We start from the raw sequence: 15,670 nt of genomic DNA, 5'->3' as shown, positions 1-15,670 counted from the left end.
TAAAATTTTATCAAACATGCTTTTAGAAATAATTTGATATGACCGCAGTAACTGATCATGCATTTCATTCATTTTTCAATTTACATAAAATTATAGGAGGGTTATGTAACTATTTTAAAACTTTAGGGGTGTCATATGATATTATATAAAATTACAAGGGATAATAAATAATTTACCCAAAAATCAACATAATGGCAAAAAACTACAAATAAGGACACTTTGTGGTGGATTTTAAAATCCAATGAATTGTAGGTTTTTACTTTTCATACTCCCAGAAATTTGAACCAGGAACACCACTGAAATGTTTTGGATTTAGGAATACCGTAACCTTTAATCCACTACTACTCTGTCACACACGCACAATATAAGACCCGCAGCTTACATACTTGATGCTTGATCACCATTAATTCTGGCGGCAAATAGCGTGTTATTAAGGTTTCAGTTCACACACAAAACAGAGCGTGGAAACGGAGGAGATCGGAGGGCTAGCGGCCCGCAGGCCCAGCAGCAACTCCTATCACCATTTTCTGTCGTGGGAGCATGTCTACCCTCTTCCGCCGCCGCTCACTGGCGGCTTACGTCTACGGCCATGTGCTGAACTCCCATAAGGTCCACACTTCAACAGCTCCACTGCTGCAGGAAACCGGTCTCTACGGTTTCAACCACTTGAAAACTCCCAAAGGCTTCCAACGCTTTGTTGAGGACGCCATAGAAAGGTTATAAATAACCTCCAACTTAAAACTGGCATAAGAAAGAACTGAAAATTCTTGATTTCTTTTATATTTTTTTTGGTAAATAAATGATTGCTAAAGAATATTATCAGGTCAAATGAGCTCGTCACCTTTATTTCTGGAATGCCATCTGCTCCGGAAATTATCGGAGCCATGGATGAGATATCCGATACAGTAAGTGTATTTCAATGTTTATGGCGTCTTCTCTCATTATTTTCTAGGTTTTTGTACTAAAGACCATAATTGAAGCATGTATGTTTAACAATTGCTGGTGTTAGTCTACACTACTTTTGAGTTTCAGGAGCTAACTGGAGTAGTTGATATTTCCTAGGTATGTTCAGTTATTGACTCTGCAGAACTGTGTAGAGCTACACATCCGGACAGGTCAGTATTGATTTTGGATTGATGTTTTGTGATTGTTATTGTTATTTTGATTAGTCTGTAAAAATTTTCTGTTCACTTTGCAATTAAGGGAATTTGTTGAGGAGGCAAGCGAGGCGTCCCTGAGGATTAATGAATATATTCATGTGAGGCGGCAAGTGGTTTATTCGCTCTCTTACTATCTTTACAAGTTCTAGTGTTTGTAATTAGGATAAGCAATCTGATTATATGTCAATCAGATGAATAAACCAGAATACAGCGGATCTTAATTATGAAACCAACTAAGTTAATTGAGCCAGCAGATAATGTTGGTTAAGTATTCCTTTGCTTCTTTACCTACTATCAGTCACAAAAGGAAAAACTCAACGCAGAGGATGTACACTTGTCTTTTATATTGATTCTCAGGAAGCAGGTTTAAGCTAATTTTGTAAGATTTGAATGATTGAATTCATTGGATAGGTTCAACAAAAGTATAAGGTATTGAAGGCCAGAACAAGTACGTCTTACTTGATGATATTCTTCACAAAGGCTATAAAGCAGAATTTTGGTTTTGTGACATAGTTACAAATTATACGTATTTTGTTTGACTGCTGGTAATTATGATATGTAAAATTCTTTAATTTGTGGAGATTTTATGGTTTCTTTTGGTTCAGTTCTTTTATCAGTCAAAGTGAATTTTTCTCTCTCATGTAGCATCTTAATACAAATCATTGCCTGTACATGGCGGTGGTAAAAGCTGAGCAGGATTCCCATTTGCTAAATGAAGAAGCTCAAAGAGTAGCCCATCATTTACGTCTTGACTTGGAAAAGGCTGGCATTCATCTGCCTAGTGGTGCTTATCTTTTCTGAAATAGTTGCTTCCTGCATTTGATCTTTTGCCCCAGCTAACTAACTAACTCTATTTCGTTGGTCCTGCAGAACAGTTGGATCGAGCTAATCAGCTTAATATGGAGATTGTTCAGCTGTGCAGAGAGTAAGTACCCCCCACATAAATGAACACGCATAACATGTTTTGTTTCTTTAAGTCTTCACATAAGGTCTGAGATTGTTGGTGGTTTATATAATGCCTGGGCAAAGGTTGGTTTGTTGTTTGTTCTGTGCAGCGGGAGCATAAATATGTTGCACTACTATTTTCTTGCCATTATTAGGATTTTTCAGTATGCTGCTATTTGAGTTTGACTTTTCACAAAGCAATGGTTTTACTTTACCATGCACTATTCCCTTTAAGTAGATTACGGTATCACTTTCCTCCAGGAAAATTCATGAATTATTTACTCATTTTCCTATAATCAATTCACGTTTTCTTTGCCATCTTCTCTTCAGTGAGAAACACAATGTTTGGTAAATCACAATGCTGGGTTTATGGCTGTGCTGAGTGTCAAAAAATGTTGCCTTTCATTGTAGATTTCTGATACCACAGCAATCTGGAAAACTACTATTTTTTTAGGGAGGTACCCATGGTTTGAATAGCTACTAATGTTGGAAAAGTGAAACTTTTTTCTTTCTGTAGAGGGTAGCAATAAGAGTTGACTAAAAACAATGAGATCTGTTGCACCTTCTCCTTCTTATGCAGATCTTACTTACTTTTGCTTCAACCTTCTAATTTCTGCTCTATATGAAGATTGAAGCACTAAATCTCTTGCCTTACGTGTCATTGTGGAAGCTATTTGATTTATTCTGTTTAACTTTGGTCATTTCCTAAAAATGGTTCTGGATTATTTGACAATGACAATGAGATCCTATTTTGAAGAGTTCAGAAGCTGAATGTGCGGAGATGTTACTCTTGCAAGGTAGGATATTTTGATTAGGCTGAGTTCTACTTGGCCAGAAATTGGAAAAACTGTAGGACTGAATCCTGATGTTTAGTTGTTTTCTATTATCACTTTGAATCAAAGATATCACAATCTGAGTCTATGCACTGAGTACTTGATTGCGCTTCCATTCCTTCTTTGCATCTTGCAATTAGTTTTCAGCATCAGTGACGCATGGTGCCCTTTATTTGATTGTGAGACATTATCTATGTATTTCTTGTTTCTATCAGGTTCAATGAAAATATTATCAATGATCCAGGTCACATGGATATCTTTCCAGCATCACACATCCCAAAAAAGTTACACCATCTTGCTAGGCCTATCTATCGGACTACATCAGGTGCATTTGGGGGATCAGCATGGTCTATGACAAACATGAAAGAGAAGGGCTTTCGATTACCAACCGATCCAAATACTCTCTCCTCTATTCTGCAATGGGTATCAGATGCTGAGGTAGGAACAAATTACATATCAATGAACTTAGATGATAAAGCTTGTATTAAACTATATATTGTACAGCCCTGGTTTCCAAAACTTTTGTCTGTGTCCTGTTTCCTTCTTTCAAAGATCATCTTCCTTCTTGAATGAAGTGCTAAATTTTCTCAAAAACTTTCAATCTGACATTCAGACTCATAATTTCTTCTTGTTCAGATTAGGAAAACCGCTTATATACAAGGAAACTCTGCCCCACTTGGAAATCTTGGTGTCCTCGATAAGCTTATTGCAGCTCGTCATGAGTTTGCTCAGGTTAATCTTATTCACTTCACTTCCTTTCCATTGGACGAATCTACTTTAATCTGTCGGTCTAATTGCCCATCTAAAAGTTGGTCTGCGTGATTTTATTTCTGAGTTTCTCCATGTGAAGTCTGATGTTTAACTTTAATGAGGTTCTGTATATTGTGAGTCGAATGAACTGTCGCATTATGTGAACAGCTTGTATTGTGAGTCGAATGAACTGTCACACTATGTGAGCAGCTTTTCTTGTTGATAGCTGCCATATTTCTATATCAAACCTGAGCAAAAAGTCCTCCAGATGCCACAGGAAGTAGAGGTGTATATTTCATTGCAAATGTCTTTTGCAATACCCATCTCCAGTGAACTAACACACTTTTCTTTGTATGCCATTTTTCTTGCCTAAAATGACTACTTTCTCTTTTCTTGGTGCTTTCCTTCTTTCAGTGCATTTTTTTAATTCAAGAACCTGAAGGGAATTTTATGGCGTGTATTCCATCGTACTTCCTAGTTTTGCATCTTTACCCAAATGTCTGATAATAAATGTTAGATCTGTATGCCATTAACACTACTTTCTCTGATCTGATTTCAGTCAGATAACGTGATCAAACTCGACTTTGAGAAATTGAATATTGATTTTATGTCCTTTCTTTCTTTTCTTTTCTTTTTTTTTAAAGGATACTATTAGAAGGTTAACTTGTATGTTAAAGTAAGAATTGGTCTTCTACACCTTTAATTCTTGTCTTTCCTGGAAGAAGTCTCTGCAGAAATTTGACATCGTAAGCAATGCCTTATTTTGGATGCACATGCAGATTATGGGCCATAGTTCCTATGCAGATCTTGCTGTTCACTCAAGTATGGCTTCATCACCTGATATCGTATTATCGTTTTTGCTTGAAATGAGCGAAATAGTTAGACCTAGGGCTGATGAGGTACACTACTTAGTAAAACTCGACAATCACAACAAATTCCATTTTCCTTGAGGCAAGTTTAATTTTGTCGATAACTGAGTATATTTTCATTGCAGGAGTTTAAGACAATTTGGAATTTCAAGAGAGAGAAAAGTGGCCAGCTCTATGGAGACTTGGAGCCATGGGATGAAACATACTTTACCGCTATAATGAAGTCTGCAGTTTATGATTTAGATTCCTCGGTATATTCTGCAAAACCTGCATGCATTGTAGTTTGTCATTTATATTCCGTTCCTACTATAGGCTAGCTTCTTATTGTCCATGTAGTTTGATATTGTTTATACTGTTAAACCATGAATGAGCAATTGTTAATACTGGTGCACATGTTTAGCTTTTGCCTTTATACTTAAACAGTGGGATAGCTTTCATGGAAACTCAACATACAAAGCCTACCTGCCCCAAGCAAGTTGTTATTCTGTTTTATTTTGCTTGATCATGACTCAGTAGATTGGTTTTGGAACCACGACTTTTCAGCACTGGTTACTTTAGTTTAAAAACTTGCAAAACTTAATGGGGACTTAAATGCAATTAAGTCAATAGGTGAGAAGGTAAGAAATCGATTTGCCTTAATGTAGATTTGGAACAAATAAGGGAGGCTTAGAACAACTATTTAGATGATTGGTTGAGACTGCTCGCATCCAGATTTTTATTAGTAGCAAAGGACTGGGTTTCTGTTTGTACCTTATCCTGATACTGAGAAGGGAAATTTGACTTATTCCTTTAGCTGCTAATAGTAGATTAAGGACTTCCACTTTTAGTCATTCAGAAACTTTAGTCAACATTAAGAAAACCTAATTAATAAATGAGGGTCTAATATTCAAGAACTATTCTCTGCGCATATTTAAGTCTTCCAATCCTTGTAAGGATGTACAGGTGGGTGCATTGGCACCAACTAATATCTTTATTGTAAATTGTTGGTAACTTTTTCCCAGTAGCTGGAATGCTGCTCATTATTTGTTGTTCACATTGCCTACATTTTTAGCAATTGCATAATATAAGAAAAAAATTGAGCAAAAGTCATCGTCAAATGCCTTTGTGAATGTAAGATGGTTGACAATAGGATGGCTTTAATTGCTAAAGCTATTCCACTTGTTGCTATGTGTAATTTCTGCAGTCCCATATGTTGCTGTATAGACACTTTGTTGTGTTTGCTTAAATATTTGTTCAATTACCTTATTCTCTTCAAATTGCAAATAGTAGGCTCTTTATTTAAATTATATGATTGGCTCTATCCATTAAGCAGGTTGTTGCATCATTTTTTCCTTTATCCCAATGTCTTGAGGGCTTGAAAGTTCTTGCTGAGTCGTTGTTTGGTGTGACATTTCACCATATTCCTCTTGCCCCTGGTGAATCATGGCACCCAGACGTCATTAAAGTAGCCCTACACCACCCGGATGAGGTCAAATATGGGTATCTTTTACACTGTCCAATTTAAATCTCTTTTCTTATATGCTTCCATGCTGAGCATCTAATGAATATGCATTTTGCCTACATGTCTTTATTTTGTTTTGGTAAATTACATGATTATCATGAGCAAAGATGAAAATCTGATTTCAGTGATATGTCATGCCTAAAGTTAGTGTTTTCCCTTATTGACAACTTTTGTGCCCTCCACGAAGACCTCTTGCAATTAATTGAGAAATGGAGATCATGGTGTCAGGGAGGTTTAATTTTACCAAATGCAAATTCTGGAAAATTTTTGTGCAGTCTCGCATTATAATCATCATCCAATTGCTACTTGGAAAACTGGAGTATGTAGTAATCAGCAACTAATGTAGTCTCTCATAGTCATCTGAGCTGATCTAGTTGAGCATCAACGAATATGTTGGTTTTCCTAGAAACCAGTGGTCATGCTCAGGTGCCATATGATAGCGAATAATAGGTTATTGAATTGACCTTTACAAAGCACATATCCCAATCAGTTTCTACAGCTTTTTCAATTGATCATGAATGCTTCTGTGAGTTCTTAATGCCTACATCCTTTAAACGAGTCGTAGTCTTTTAAACTGCAGGGTGACTTAGGGTACTTGTACCTTGATTTGAAATCGAGAAAGAATAAGCATCCTGTTTGTGCTCATTTTGCTATCAAAGGGGGACGTCGATTATCTGAAACAGATTATCAACTTCCTGTATGTGAGGTTCTTTCTTCTTTATTCTCATTCTACAATTTCCATCTGGAAATTGTGATGGCACACGTTTATAATCTGTGGTATCTTATGACCACTGGATGTGAAATGTTGATCATTCTACATCTTCTCCTGGAATATATGATATTATGCTTTAGAATTGTGGTATTGAGTTCTGTGCTTGAAATGCTGATCACCTTTAGCAAATTTCATTCTGATACAAGGAAATGAGGTCCTTGACCACTGAATGAAATCAAATTTTCAAACTCATATCTTGAATTCAATGGTGGGCGTTGCCATTCTTGGGTATAGATTGTTTATTAGCATGAAGGTCTCAAAGGCAGGAAACTTTGTGTTTGCTTAAATGCTGAGTAGAAGTTTCCCCCATGGGAAGTTTAACAGTTCTAGATGTTATTCCATAGTTTGTAAAACTTGGTTTTTGACTATTTATGCCAATCAGACTTTACTCAGCTTTTTCCTGGTCAGAATCCAGGACTTATGCAACATGAGTCATGTCAATCGATGTACAGGCAGTGTCAGGATAGTCATGCAGAGGTTAAGTTGAGGTCCTGGTGATGCATGACATTCATGAGAATTTTTGGTAATTTTTTAGCTGTACCATGCTACATACAACCTTCTTTAGTTGCTCTGGATATTTTTATGTGTGAACTCGAGTATACAGATGATGCAAGCAAATATAGTAATGTGATCAGAATGATGCTTGGCATTCTTTGTATGTGCCTGGGAAACACATATTAACAAATATCTTATGATTGCAGTAAGAAATAGATCTGTGCATATGATGTTTATACTGGATATAACAGACTTCTTCTTGATAACCTGCAGATTGTAGCCCTAGTCTGCAACTTCTTGGGCTCTAAACCAGCATCTTTACTCAACCACTGGGAAGTAGAAACACTTTTCCATGAGTTTGGACATGCACTTCATTCATTGCTTTCCAGAACGGTATCTGATGAATGGGATGGTAGTTGACTAGTTTTTACTTTGTTTTTCTTATTTGAAGTGATTGTTTGCCCTTGATGATCTGGTATGCAGGATTACCAGCATTTTTCAGGGACCAGAGTTGTTATCGATTTTGCTGAGACACCTTCCAATCTCTTTCAGTAAGTGAAATTCTCATTTATTCTTGCGTAACTGCTAGACTTGGGGATTATCTGCTAAATACTTATGGGCAATTCTCACTTAATGCATTACATTCTATCATCCTTTTTTTTGGTGCTTTCTACATTAATGCTGCCATTTTTTGGTTTGTTGGATTATGATGGCACTGATAATGAAAACCTTGAGGATAATTACTTGTTGTTTATGTTGTCCACCAATACCATCACGGACATTGCTGTTAAATTATAGGTAAAAAACTTTAGGTGATGTAGGTCAAAGTCATCTCATAAAAGTCAGTCATCCTTTTAGTTGGTTTTCAAATTAGGTACTATGCTTGGGATTTTCGGATCCTGAAGACATTTGCTAGGCATTATTCTACCGGTGACGTAATACCTGAAGATTTGGTGAAATCCATAAGGGGAGCCAAAGATATGTTTTCTGGTACTGAGTTGCAGCGACAGGTTTGTAGTTTAATGGTTGAAACAAATTGAATTTTACTTCCCCGGGTAGTGGGTGATGCATAAAGATTGACTGATGTATTCGTCTTTCGTCAGATATTTTACGCTTTAATTGACCAAAAGTTGTTTGGGGAAGAGGCATCCTCCATAAGGGATACTGCTTCAATTGTAGCGGAATTAAAAAGACAACATACCAGTTGGAAGCATGTTGATGGCACACATTGGCACACCCGATTTGGTCATCTTGCATCATATGGGGCAGGTATCGAACATAATGAAGAGTTACTAGATTATTTGCCTATCTATCTTATACTTAATCTTCAAAAACTAATGCCATCTTGAAATGAGTAGGATGTGTCTTTTGCAATTTGCTTGTTTTGTATTTGATTGTTTTACGTGACAGTTCTTTCATCTTTTGGTACCAATGATAACCAAATAATACGCATTCACATTTCTTCTGATGCTGTTTCCACCACTATTCCGTTTCTGTGATGGTAATGAGATGTTTGCTTCCCAACTCTGTGAAGGATATTACAGCTACTTGTATGCCAAATGCTTTGCTGCAACAATATGGCAAAAGATTTGTGAAGAGGATCCGCTCTCATTAGCCGCAGGATCTGCTATTAGGCACAAGTTCTTGCAGCACGGAGGAGCCAAGGATCCTGGTGATATATTAAATGATCTCGCGGGAAAAGGTATCTTAAATTCTCGTTATGGCGGTATAGTTCCTGACATTACAAGCCTGAGTCATGAAATGGAGCTAAAGAATTAGCAACCTGAAGTGGTGACTGTACAAGAATCGGAGAAGTTGAGTTAGACGGCAAGAAAACACATTTGTAGGTGTATTATGTACAAAACCATCTACGGCTCAAGTGAACAAGTGGCTGCTGCTGTTCTGTCATCTTGACGTTCCAAGTCACAAAGAAAGTTGACGCATCAAGATTACCACCACAACCACTGGGCCATTGGCTCAGTGGCCACTGGCCACCACCTAGTTGGTGATCCCTTGCCTCCCATAAAAAATGTCACATTTAAGTGGCTTGTTTTAAAAAAAAATTCAGGCGGATGTGCTGTGTATCTGTCTAGTCCGGTGGTAGTTCAGTCCCCTCCGGATTATTTCTGGGCCTCCTTAGGTCCGCCCATTTCCCCTTAGTGTAAGATAGATTAGGTTTATCGTCTTTGAAAAAAAAAAAATCAAGATTACCACCACTTGTAGGTGTATTCTGCAAGCGTCAAACACTAAATAGGGCCCCGGTTGGCATAGAGCTGTCTTGTATCGTCTTGACGCCTTTCGATTGTCTTGGCGACTGTAGACATGTACTCTTATCAATCGCTTATTTAGACATAAAAATAAGAAAAACCGGCATTGGCAGCATTTTGGTCCTGTCCGCATTGAAAAAGTACAGAAATAGAATAGCTATTTTGCTGTTGCTTGTTTGTATTGTGATTTTTTGTAAAAAAAAATTTACATTTTTTGTGAACATATTTTTTACTTTTTCTTTTATTTTACATACATCAAATTATTATAGTATATTTTTTTTTACAAAAAATTCTAAAAATGCCTATCTAAACAAAGTTGCTGGCCTAATTTGCTATTTTCTTTCACGTGACATCTTATAAGCCAACCATCCAATTCTTTAAACATAGCATTTATACCCACAGGTCCACTGACAACACTTTCGCGATGAAAAATCCAATAGTTGGGGTAATTTTAAAGCTAATCATTCAAGTCAATTCGCAGATTCCAGCGCGAATTCGTAGTACACAATGCACTCGGTATACAGGATTCCAACTGCAGTTCGTTATATAAAGATGGGTAAAGAACAGTTAAACGAGGTTGTAAAATCTCATGAAGCGGTGATTATCAGCCTCCAAAACTGGGTTCTTTCCATCTAGTAAAATTTTCTACCTTGTTAGCCCAACAGGGGTATACTCACGTTCAACTGTCATTACCCACTCCTGGATAACGGGATTGACTACTGCTGGAAGTTCATCATGGGGGCAATGACCTGGGCATTAATAGCAACAAGGAAATTGTTTTCAGTTAATATGCGATGCTTTATAACATCAATGTAAGAGAAGATCAAACCATAGGAACACAAGGTTGCCTCAAAATTACCGCCATCCAGTTCTTTAGTAACAATCCCTTTGCAATGCTCTCTAAGGCAAGCTAGCTTAGCCCTGGAATCACAAAGTGGATCTCTCATGCCCTAAAGAACATAATCATGAATTATAAACATTAGCACTAGACAAAGGAAACATGACAAAGTAAAAACCCTTTATCCAAGCTATAGCACATAAACCTGTATCGCAAGAACCTTCCTTTCAAATCGTTCCAATAGATAATTGAGAGGAACTGAAAGATCAAAGCTGAAAACGCATTCCAAAACCACCGATACTCCAGGGTCATGCGACTACAATTTTTTTATTAAGGTCATAGCAGTTATATAGTTAAGCATGTTTTCTGAAAGGAAAAAGCATAACACATAAATTTATTGATACTTGAGGCTTAAACAAAAAGCAAGGAAAAGATGTTTGAACTGCCTCATAAAGGATACAGCTCTCAACATCTCATCAATAAGCCAGTCATCTGCTTGATCCATTTTCTGCACCACATAATTTATGAAGCAAATATTAGACGATAATAGCAATTGAAAATGTAGGAAACAAAGGTAAAGCGAGTCATACAGATGGGTAAAAGCTCTTCACTATGTTCCTAATGTTGAACCTCAAGTAGAGCAAAAGGAGTCTAGCACCCAACCATGCTGCACCAGGAGTTTGCCTATCCTGAAATGTTGATTGAAGTGGGTGTGCATCAAGAAATTGATAGCTGATGGCAAGCTTAGACAACCATTGCTAATCTAAACATTAAAAAGGTGCTAGAAATTTTCTTCTTTCCTTTCCCTTTTCCCCTCTTCTGCTGCATTGAAATGAAGGTGCGGGGCAGTGTGCAAGCGAGAAAAGTAGTGTTGCCAAAAAAGTATTAAACGGAAACCACCAAATACTTATAAAATTATCTTACTTCAGACAAACGGATTGCAGAATATTCAGGAATAACATTGCCAGCACTGTTTATGAGGATCACAGACTTGACTAAAGCAGGCCAAAGCCCAGCAACAATAGCAACAAAGTAGCCTGGCAGTAGAAAAAAGGGAATCAGTACGGGGAATTAAAATAGATAAGATACATATGCATTTTTTCAGCATAGATCTAAGTTAGGTAGATCAGTTTTTCTTTCATATTTCCAAACCTTTTTCCTACTTTTTTTGTAGGGTTTAGGAACATACCACCAATTGAATTCCCAACAAGGTGCACTGGTTCCCCAACAACTTGAATCATGAAATCTCTAACCAGTTTGGCCCACATGACTTCAGTGTAAACAATATTTGGTTTTTCTGATTTGCCAAACCCTAGAAGTGTGACTGCCCAAACTCGATTCCCACTGTCAGCTATATGACTTATATTGTAACGGAAATGTTCGAAAAAAGCACCAAAACCATGTACTAGGAGAACAGCAGGACCTTCATTGCCGGAAACAGTATACTGAGGACAGGAAATCATCATAGCAGCCAAGATTAAGATTAAATTTAGAATTACACAACCAAAATAAATCCCTTCTACATGTCAAAAATTGCCAGGTAGTTAAAGGAGTTGAAAACACTCACATGGATTAAATAGCCATTCCATCTCCATATCCTAACTGAGTAAGTTCCTCGCTCAATTATTTGACTTCTTAAAGCCAAAAGCCAATACCACTGACACAAGAATCAGGGAAATCTTAAAATAAGTTCAAAGGAAACCAATAACTAGGATAAGCCTTTCAAAAGTAGTTATACAAAAGTCAAGCTAGTTTGCCACAGAGAATCATGTTAAAAAATAGCTGGAAGTGTAGAAACTACCTCCATTGAGCAGACAGTATCGACTGCTGCAGCTACAGTGATTGCTGAATATCCAAAAGGAGATAAAAACCCACCACTTCGTTCTTTCTCGTACTTAATTGCCTCATGATACACTCTTCTTCTGGAAATGATTCCAAGTAGAAGAGCAGATCCAAAAAGGGCACCAAATGAGGCTCCTCCTCTACTTTCTGCCTGACGCAGTCTTTCATGTACCCTGCAACGAGAATAGAAAAAAATCTAAGATGTAAGCCACACATTACCTGAATAGAAAAGTAAGCCACATATTAACTGAACAAAAAAGTACAAAAGGGTCTAATCCTGAAATCAGGATTTTCGAGTTTGTATTTTTTCACCGAATGAGATGAGCTGCATAATACAAGTTTTACTTCTGAAAGTTCCTGCTCAATAGACAACGCTGAAAGATTCAGTTGTTGCCCAGAAAATGGCAACAGAGAGACACACAGAAGTGACTGTGGTGTACAGCTACATGTTACTATCAATGAGGGAACTAAGCCATAAGCAGTCAACAGAATATAGCTGGTTTTACTGTCCTACCATTCAAGGACCTCAAAGAAATGGCTCACTTTCAGTAGCCGACCAACAAATTTATAAAGACAAAGACTAACAGTCTAAAATAGAATTAGATAGTGAAAAAATTTTGTCCAAACATCCTCACACCAAGGTTGCCAATACGTACTCCTGCCATTCGCCACGGGCAGTACCCTCCAGATACCGCAAATATGCAGCTAGAGCATTAAGCACGTTACCCGTCCCACCTCCAACTGAGTTCTTTTGTTGAGTCACAAATGCTGATCTTTCTGATCTTTTCCTTTCAGTTAAGTTGCTACTTCCCATATCTCGATTGCTTTCCATCAAAGCTGCTCCATTGACACCTCCAATTTTTCCTTGCGTCACAACCTGGTCTATCTCAAGCTCACTCGTACTCATAATTGATGTCAACTTATTCCTTGATGTCCCAACCTCAATCACAAATTTCTTCAAATCATACAACGTTGGTAGATCGCCTGGTTCACAAAGGCACCATGATTTTCGATAGTAGAGTCAAGACAATAATGGCATTGCAGAGTTCTTGAATTTCTGGCAACAGGAAAAGAGAATAAAAAATTAAAAGTTCTGGTTTGTAAAGACATACCCCAACTTAAATCCATCTCCAGACTGGGCAATTTAGTTGGCAAAACAGGAGAAACAACAGGCAGCTTCAACTTTTTAAAGCCATCGTACGATTCTGGCATATCCTCCAAGTTCTACAGTTAATTAACACAAAAGACCAAGCACTGAGGACTCATATCTGGAAAACGAAACGTTCAAAACCAAGAAAAGCATGTTTTACCTTCATACCATAAAATGGTGTTCTCCACATAGTCATCCTAGGGTACGCTTCAGCAGAAGATACAGTAGCTAAAGCCAGAGCCTCCTTAACTGCATCCAGCATTCTACGCAACTCATACTCTACCTCTTCTTCTGCATATATGCTCGTGGCCTTGACCTGTTCCAGTCCGCATGATGAATGAAGGAAACAAAATGAGTTGGAAGAGTAGCGTGAGGTTGTCCTGGCCCGATAAATGTCAGATACAATAAAGCGAATTCAAAGTGGAGAAACCTCTCTGGCAAGATGTTGAATGACAGTCTCAGCATTCCCAAACCTGATCATCAAGTTAGACCCTTGACCCTTGAGAGACTTCCTTAAATCCTCCAAAGCGAAAAGGAGGAGTTGGAGCATTTCATCAGAAAAACCTGACCAATCATGCCGACAATCAAGATCAAGTAGCATTTAACATTCACAAAAAAGTTCCATTCCACGAGTAAAGGCATTCGTCAAATTAAGTAGAAAATGCAGAACTTAATTCTTCAACATATCCGATTAATAGGAAAAATCTCGGCAACAAATACACAGTACTTCATACTAGAAAAAAAGTTATAGTTGTGATATTTTGTGTGTGTGTGTGTGTGTTGAGCGAATGGAGAGAATAGCATACGCGAGAGAATGCGATGATCAAAAATGTACAGAGGGAGAAGCATGGGATGGTGGTGGGAGGCGGCGACAAGGGCAGGGTGATCGTCAATTCGAAGATCATGCTTGTACCAGATGATGGCAGCACCTTTGCTGCTGGTCTCCGCCGCACCTAATTCTGGCCCCAAGTTTGCTCGAACTAGACGCGACATTTCAAATTTCAGGGCAGGCGAAGGCAGAGTAAAAGGGGAGGATGAGGAATAATGCTTGCGTCTGGGGGGGAATGGCGGGTAAGAAGAAAAAAGCGGGCAAGAGAAGAGCGCCGCCATAGATGAGCATTATAAAACGACTAGTAATTAGAAGAAGCAGAGAGCAGCAAGAGGGAAAGGAGGAGGAGAAACGGCAATCCATCAACGATGAGAATAATGCTTGAAGGTGTTTCTTTTAATTTGAGTCTAGTGTGTGTTTCTGCGTGAAATCCAGAAAGGAGAGAACAAGCGGCCCTCGTTTTCACTGAGGTTCGAAGAAGAGTAGAATTTGTGGCGCACAGATTTTGAGTTGCGACAAGAAAACTCCGCCGCCACAGGACAGGAGCCCAGAGGCTGAGAGTTAAAGACTAGAGGCCGACAATCACCCACGCCAGTTGAGAGTTGCTGCATTCTTGTGTAATTTCTTCTCTCATCCCTCAGTGTTTCCTCCGTTTACATTTTCATCCCCCACGTCCCTAATTCAATCATAGCATGTAGCAATTTATACCCGGCCCACGATTTTTTTACCTAGTAATCAAAGTTGAATTCGAAAGTGCTACAGGTCCTCTTCCACTCAGTGTCACAAAAAAAAATATATAAAGTATATGTTTGATAATTTAATTCAGCATTTAAATTTAATAGATTTAAATATAATTTTGATAACAAAAAAAATTGAATTAATTATTTAATTAAGTGTCACTAAATTTTTTAAACAAAACTTGTTCCACAAATTAAATAATAAACTCGGTTCACTTATTATTTAATGTGATATATATTCAAATGCATTAGATTTAATAATTAATAATTTAATGAATTTAAATTTCAAATTTCATCTTTATTAAACGCACAGTATCACAGAAATCATAAAAATGATGATTGTAATTTTGTTGCATTGATCTCACAATTATAATGTCGTAAAAAAGAAAAGTTTATTTAATCAAATTCACAATTCTACCGTGGATTTACTATTCATTCGAAAAAGGTAATGAATGTTTATGCACTCCTACAAAATTGAGTTTCAAACGCAATATGAAATGCAAAAAAAAAGGCTTAAGTTGAGGAAAATTACCCACAAAAGATGGAATTTCAAAATTATTAGCTAAATGCTAATATTACCTTATCAATTATTTTCCCATATTTACACAATAAAAAAATTGAGAGTAAAAGAATTTTTTTTCAAAACGAATCAACCAAATTTAGCATCTTCTGCCTTTGACCA

General features: G+C 37.5%; 2 protein-coding genes across 9 annotated transcripts; one reads left to right on the top strand and one right to left on the bottom strand.

Moving 5' to 3' along the window:
* The first annotated feature begins 236 nt into the window (after positions 1–236).
* LOC113730163 (mitochondrial intermediate peptidase, mitochondrial) lies at positions 237–9,707 on the top strand. Of its 8 annotated transcripts, none has more exons than XM_027254670.2 (17): positions 237–716; positions 824–905; positions 1,063–1,115; positions 1,204–1,258; positions 1,806–1,944; positions 2,031–2,085; positions 3,154–3,376; positions 3,575–3,670; positions 4,414–4,587; positions 4,683–4,808; positions 5,870–6,025; positions 6,639–6,755; positions 7,599–7,718; positions 7,809–7,876; positions 8,200–8,335; positions 8,429–8,594; positions 8,870–9,707. In XM_027254670.2, exons 1-17 carry the CDS (start codon positions 541–543, stop codon positions 8,938–8,940), a joined length of 2,013 nt encoding a protein of 670 aa, XP_027110471.2. In that variant the 5' UTR covers positions 237–540; the 3' UTR covers positions 8,941–9,707. The 8 variants fall into 8 exon arrangements, with proteins under 8 accessions (XP_027110471.2, XP_027110468.2, XP_071934260.1 ...); XM_027254667.2 differs by having other exon boundaries at positions 238–716; positions 8,860–9,707; XM_027254668.2 differs by having other exon boundaries at positions 239–716; positions 4,468–4,587; positions 8,860–9,707.
* A 310-nt stretch (positions 9,708–10,017) lies between these two features.
* LOC113730162 (uncharacterized) lies at positions 10,018–14,839 on the bottom strand. The gene is made up of 14 exons (XM_027254665.2): positions 14,229–14,839; positions 13,853–13,986; positions 13,583–13,738; positions 13,385–13,496; positions 12,929–13,256; positions 12,232–12,445; positions 11,998–12,087; positions 11,620–11,875; positions 11,355–11,467; positions 11,021–11,119; positions 10,891–10,938; positions 10,636–10,746; positions 10,452–10,542; positions 10,018–10,341 (listed from the first exon to the last, which is right to left on the bottom strand). The coding sequence occupies exons 1-14, from the start codon at positions 14,530–14,532 to the stop codon at positions 10,238–10,240; spliced, it is 2,160 nt and encodes a 719-aa protein (XP_027110466.1). The 5' UTR covers positions 14,533–14,839; the 3' UTR covers positions 10,018–10,237.
* Between the last annotated feature and the right edge of the window lie 831 nt (positions 14,840–15,670).

This window comes from Coffea arabica, chromosome 2e (genome assembly GCF_036785885.1).
Source record: "Coffea arabica cultivar ET-39 chromosome 2e, Coffea Arabica ET-39 HiFi, whole genome shotgun sequence".
NCBI classification, from domain to species: domain Eukaryota; kingdom Viridiplantae; phylum Streptophyta; class Magnoliopsida; order Gentianales; family Rubiaceae; genus Coffea; species Coffea arabica.
Note: the sequence above shows the minus strand (reverse complement) of the source record. Positions and strands in the feature narration are given on the sequence as shown.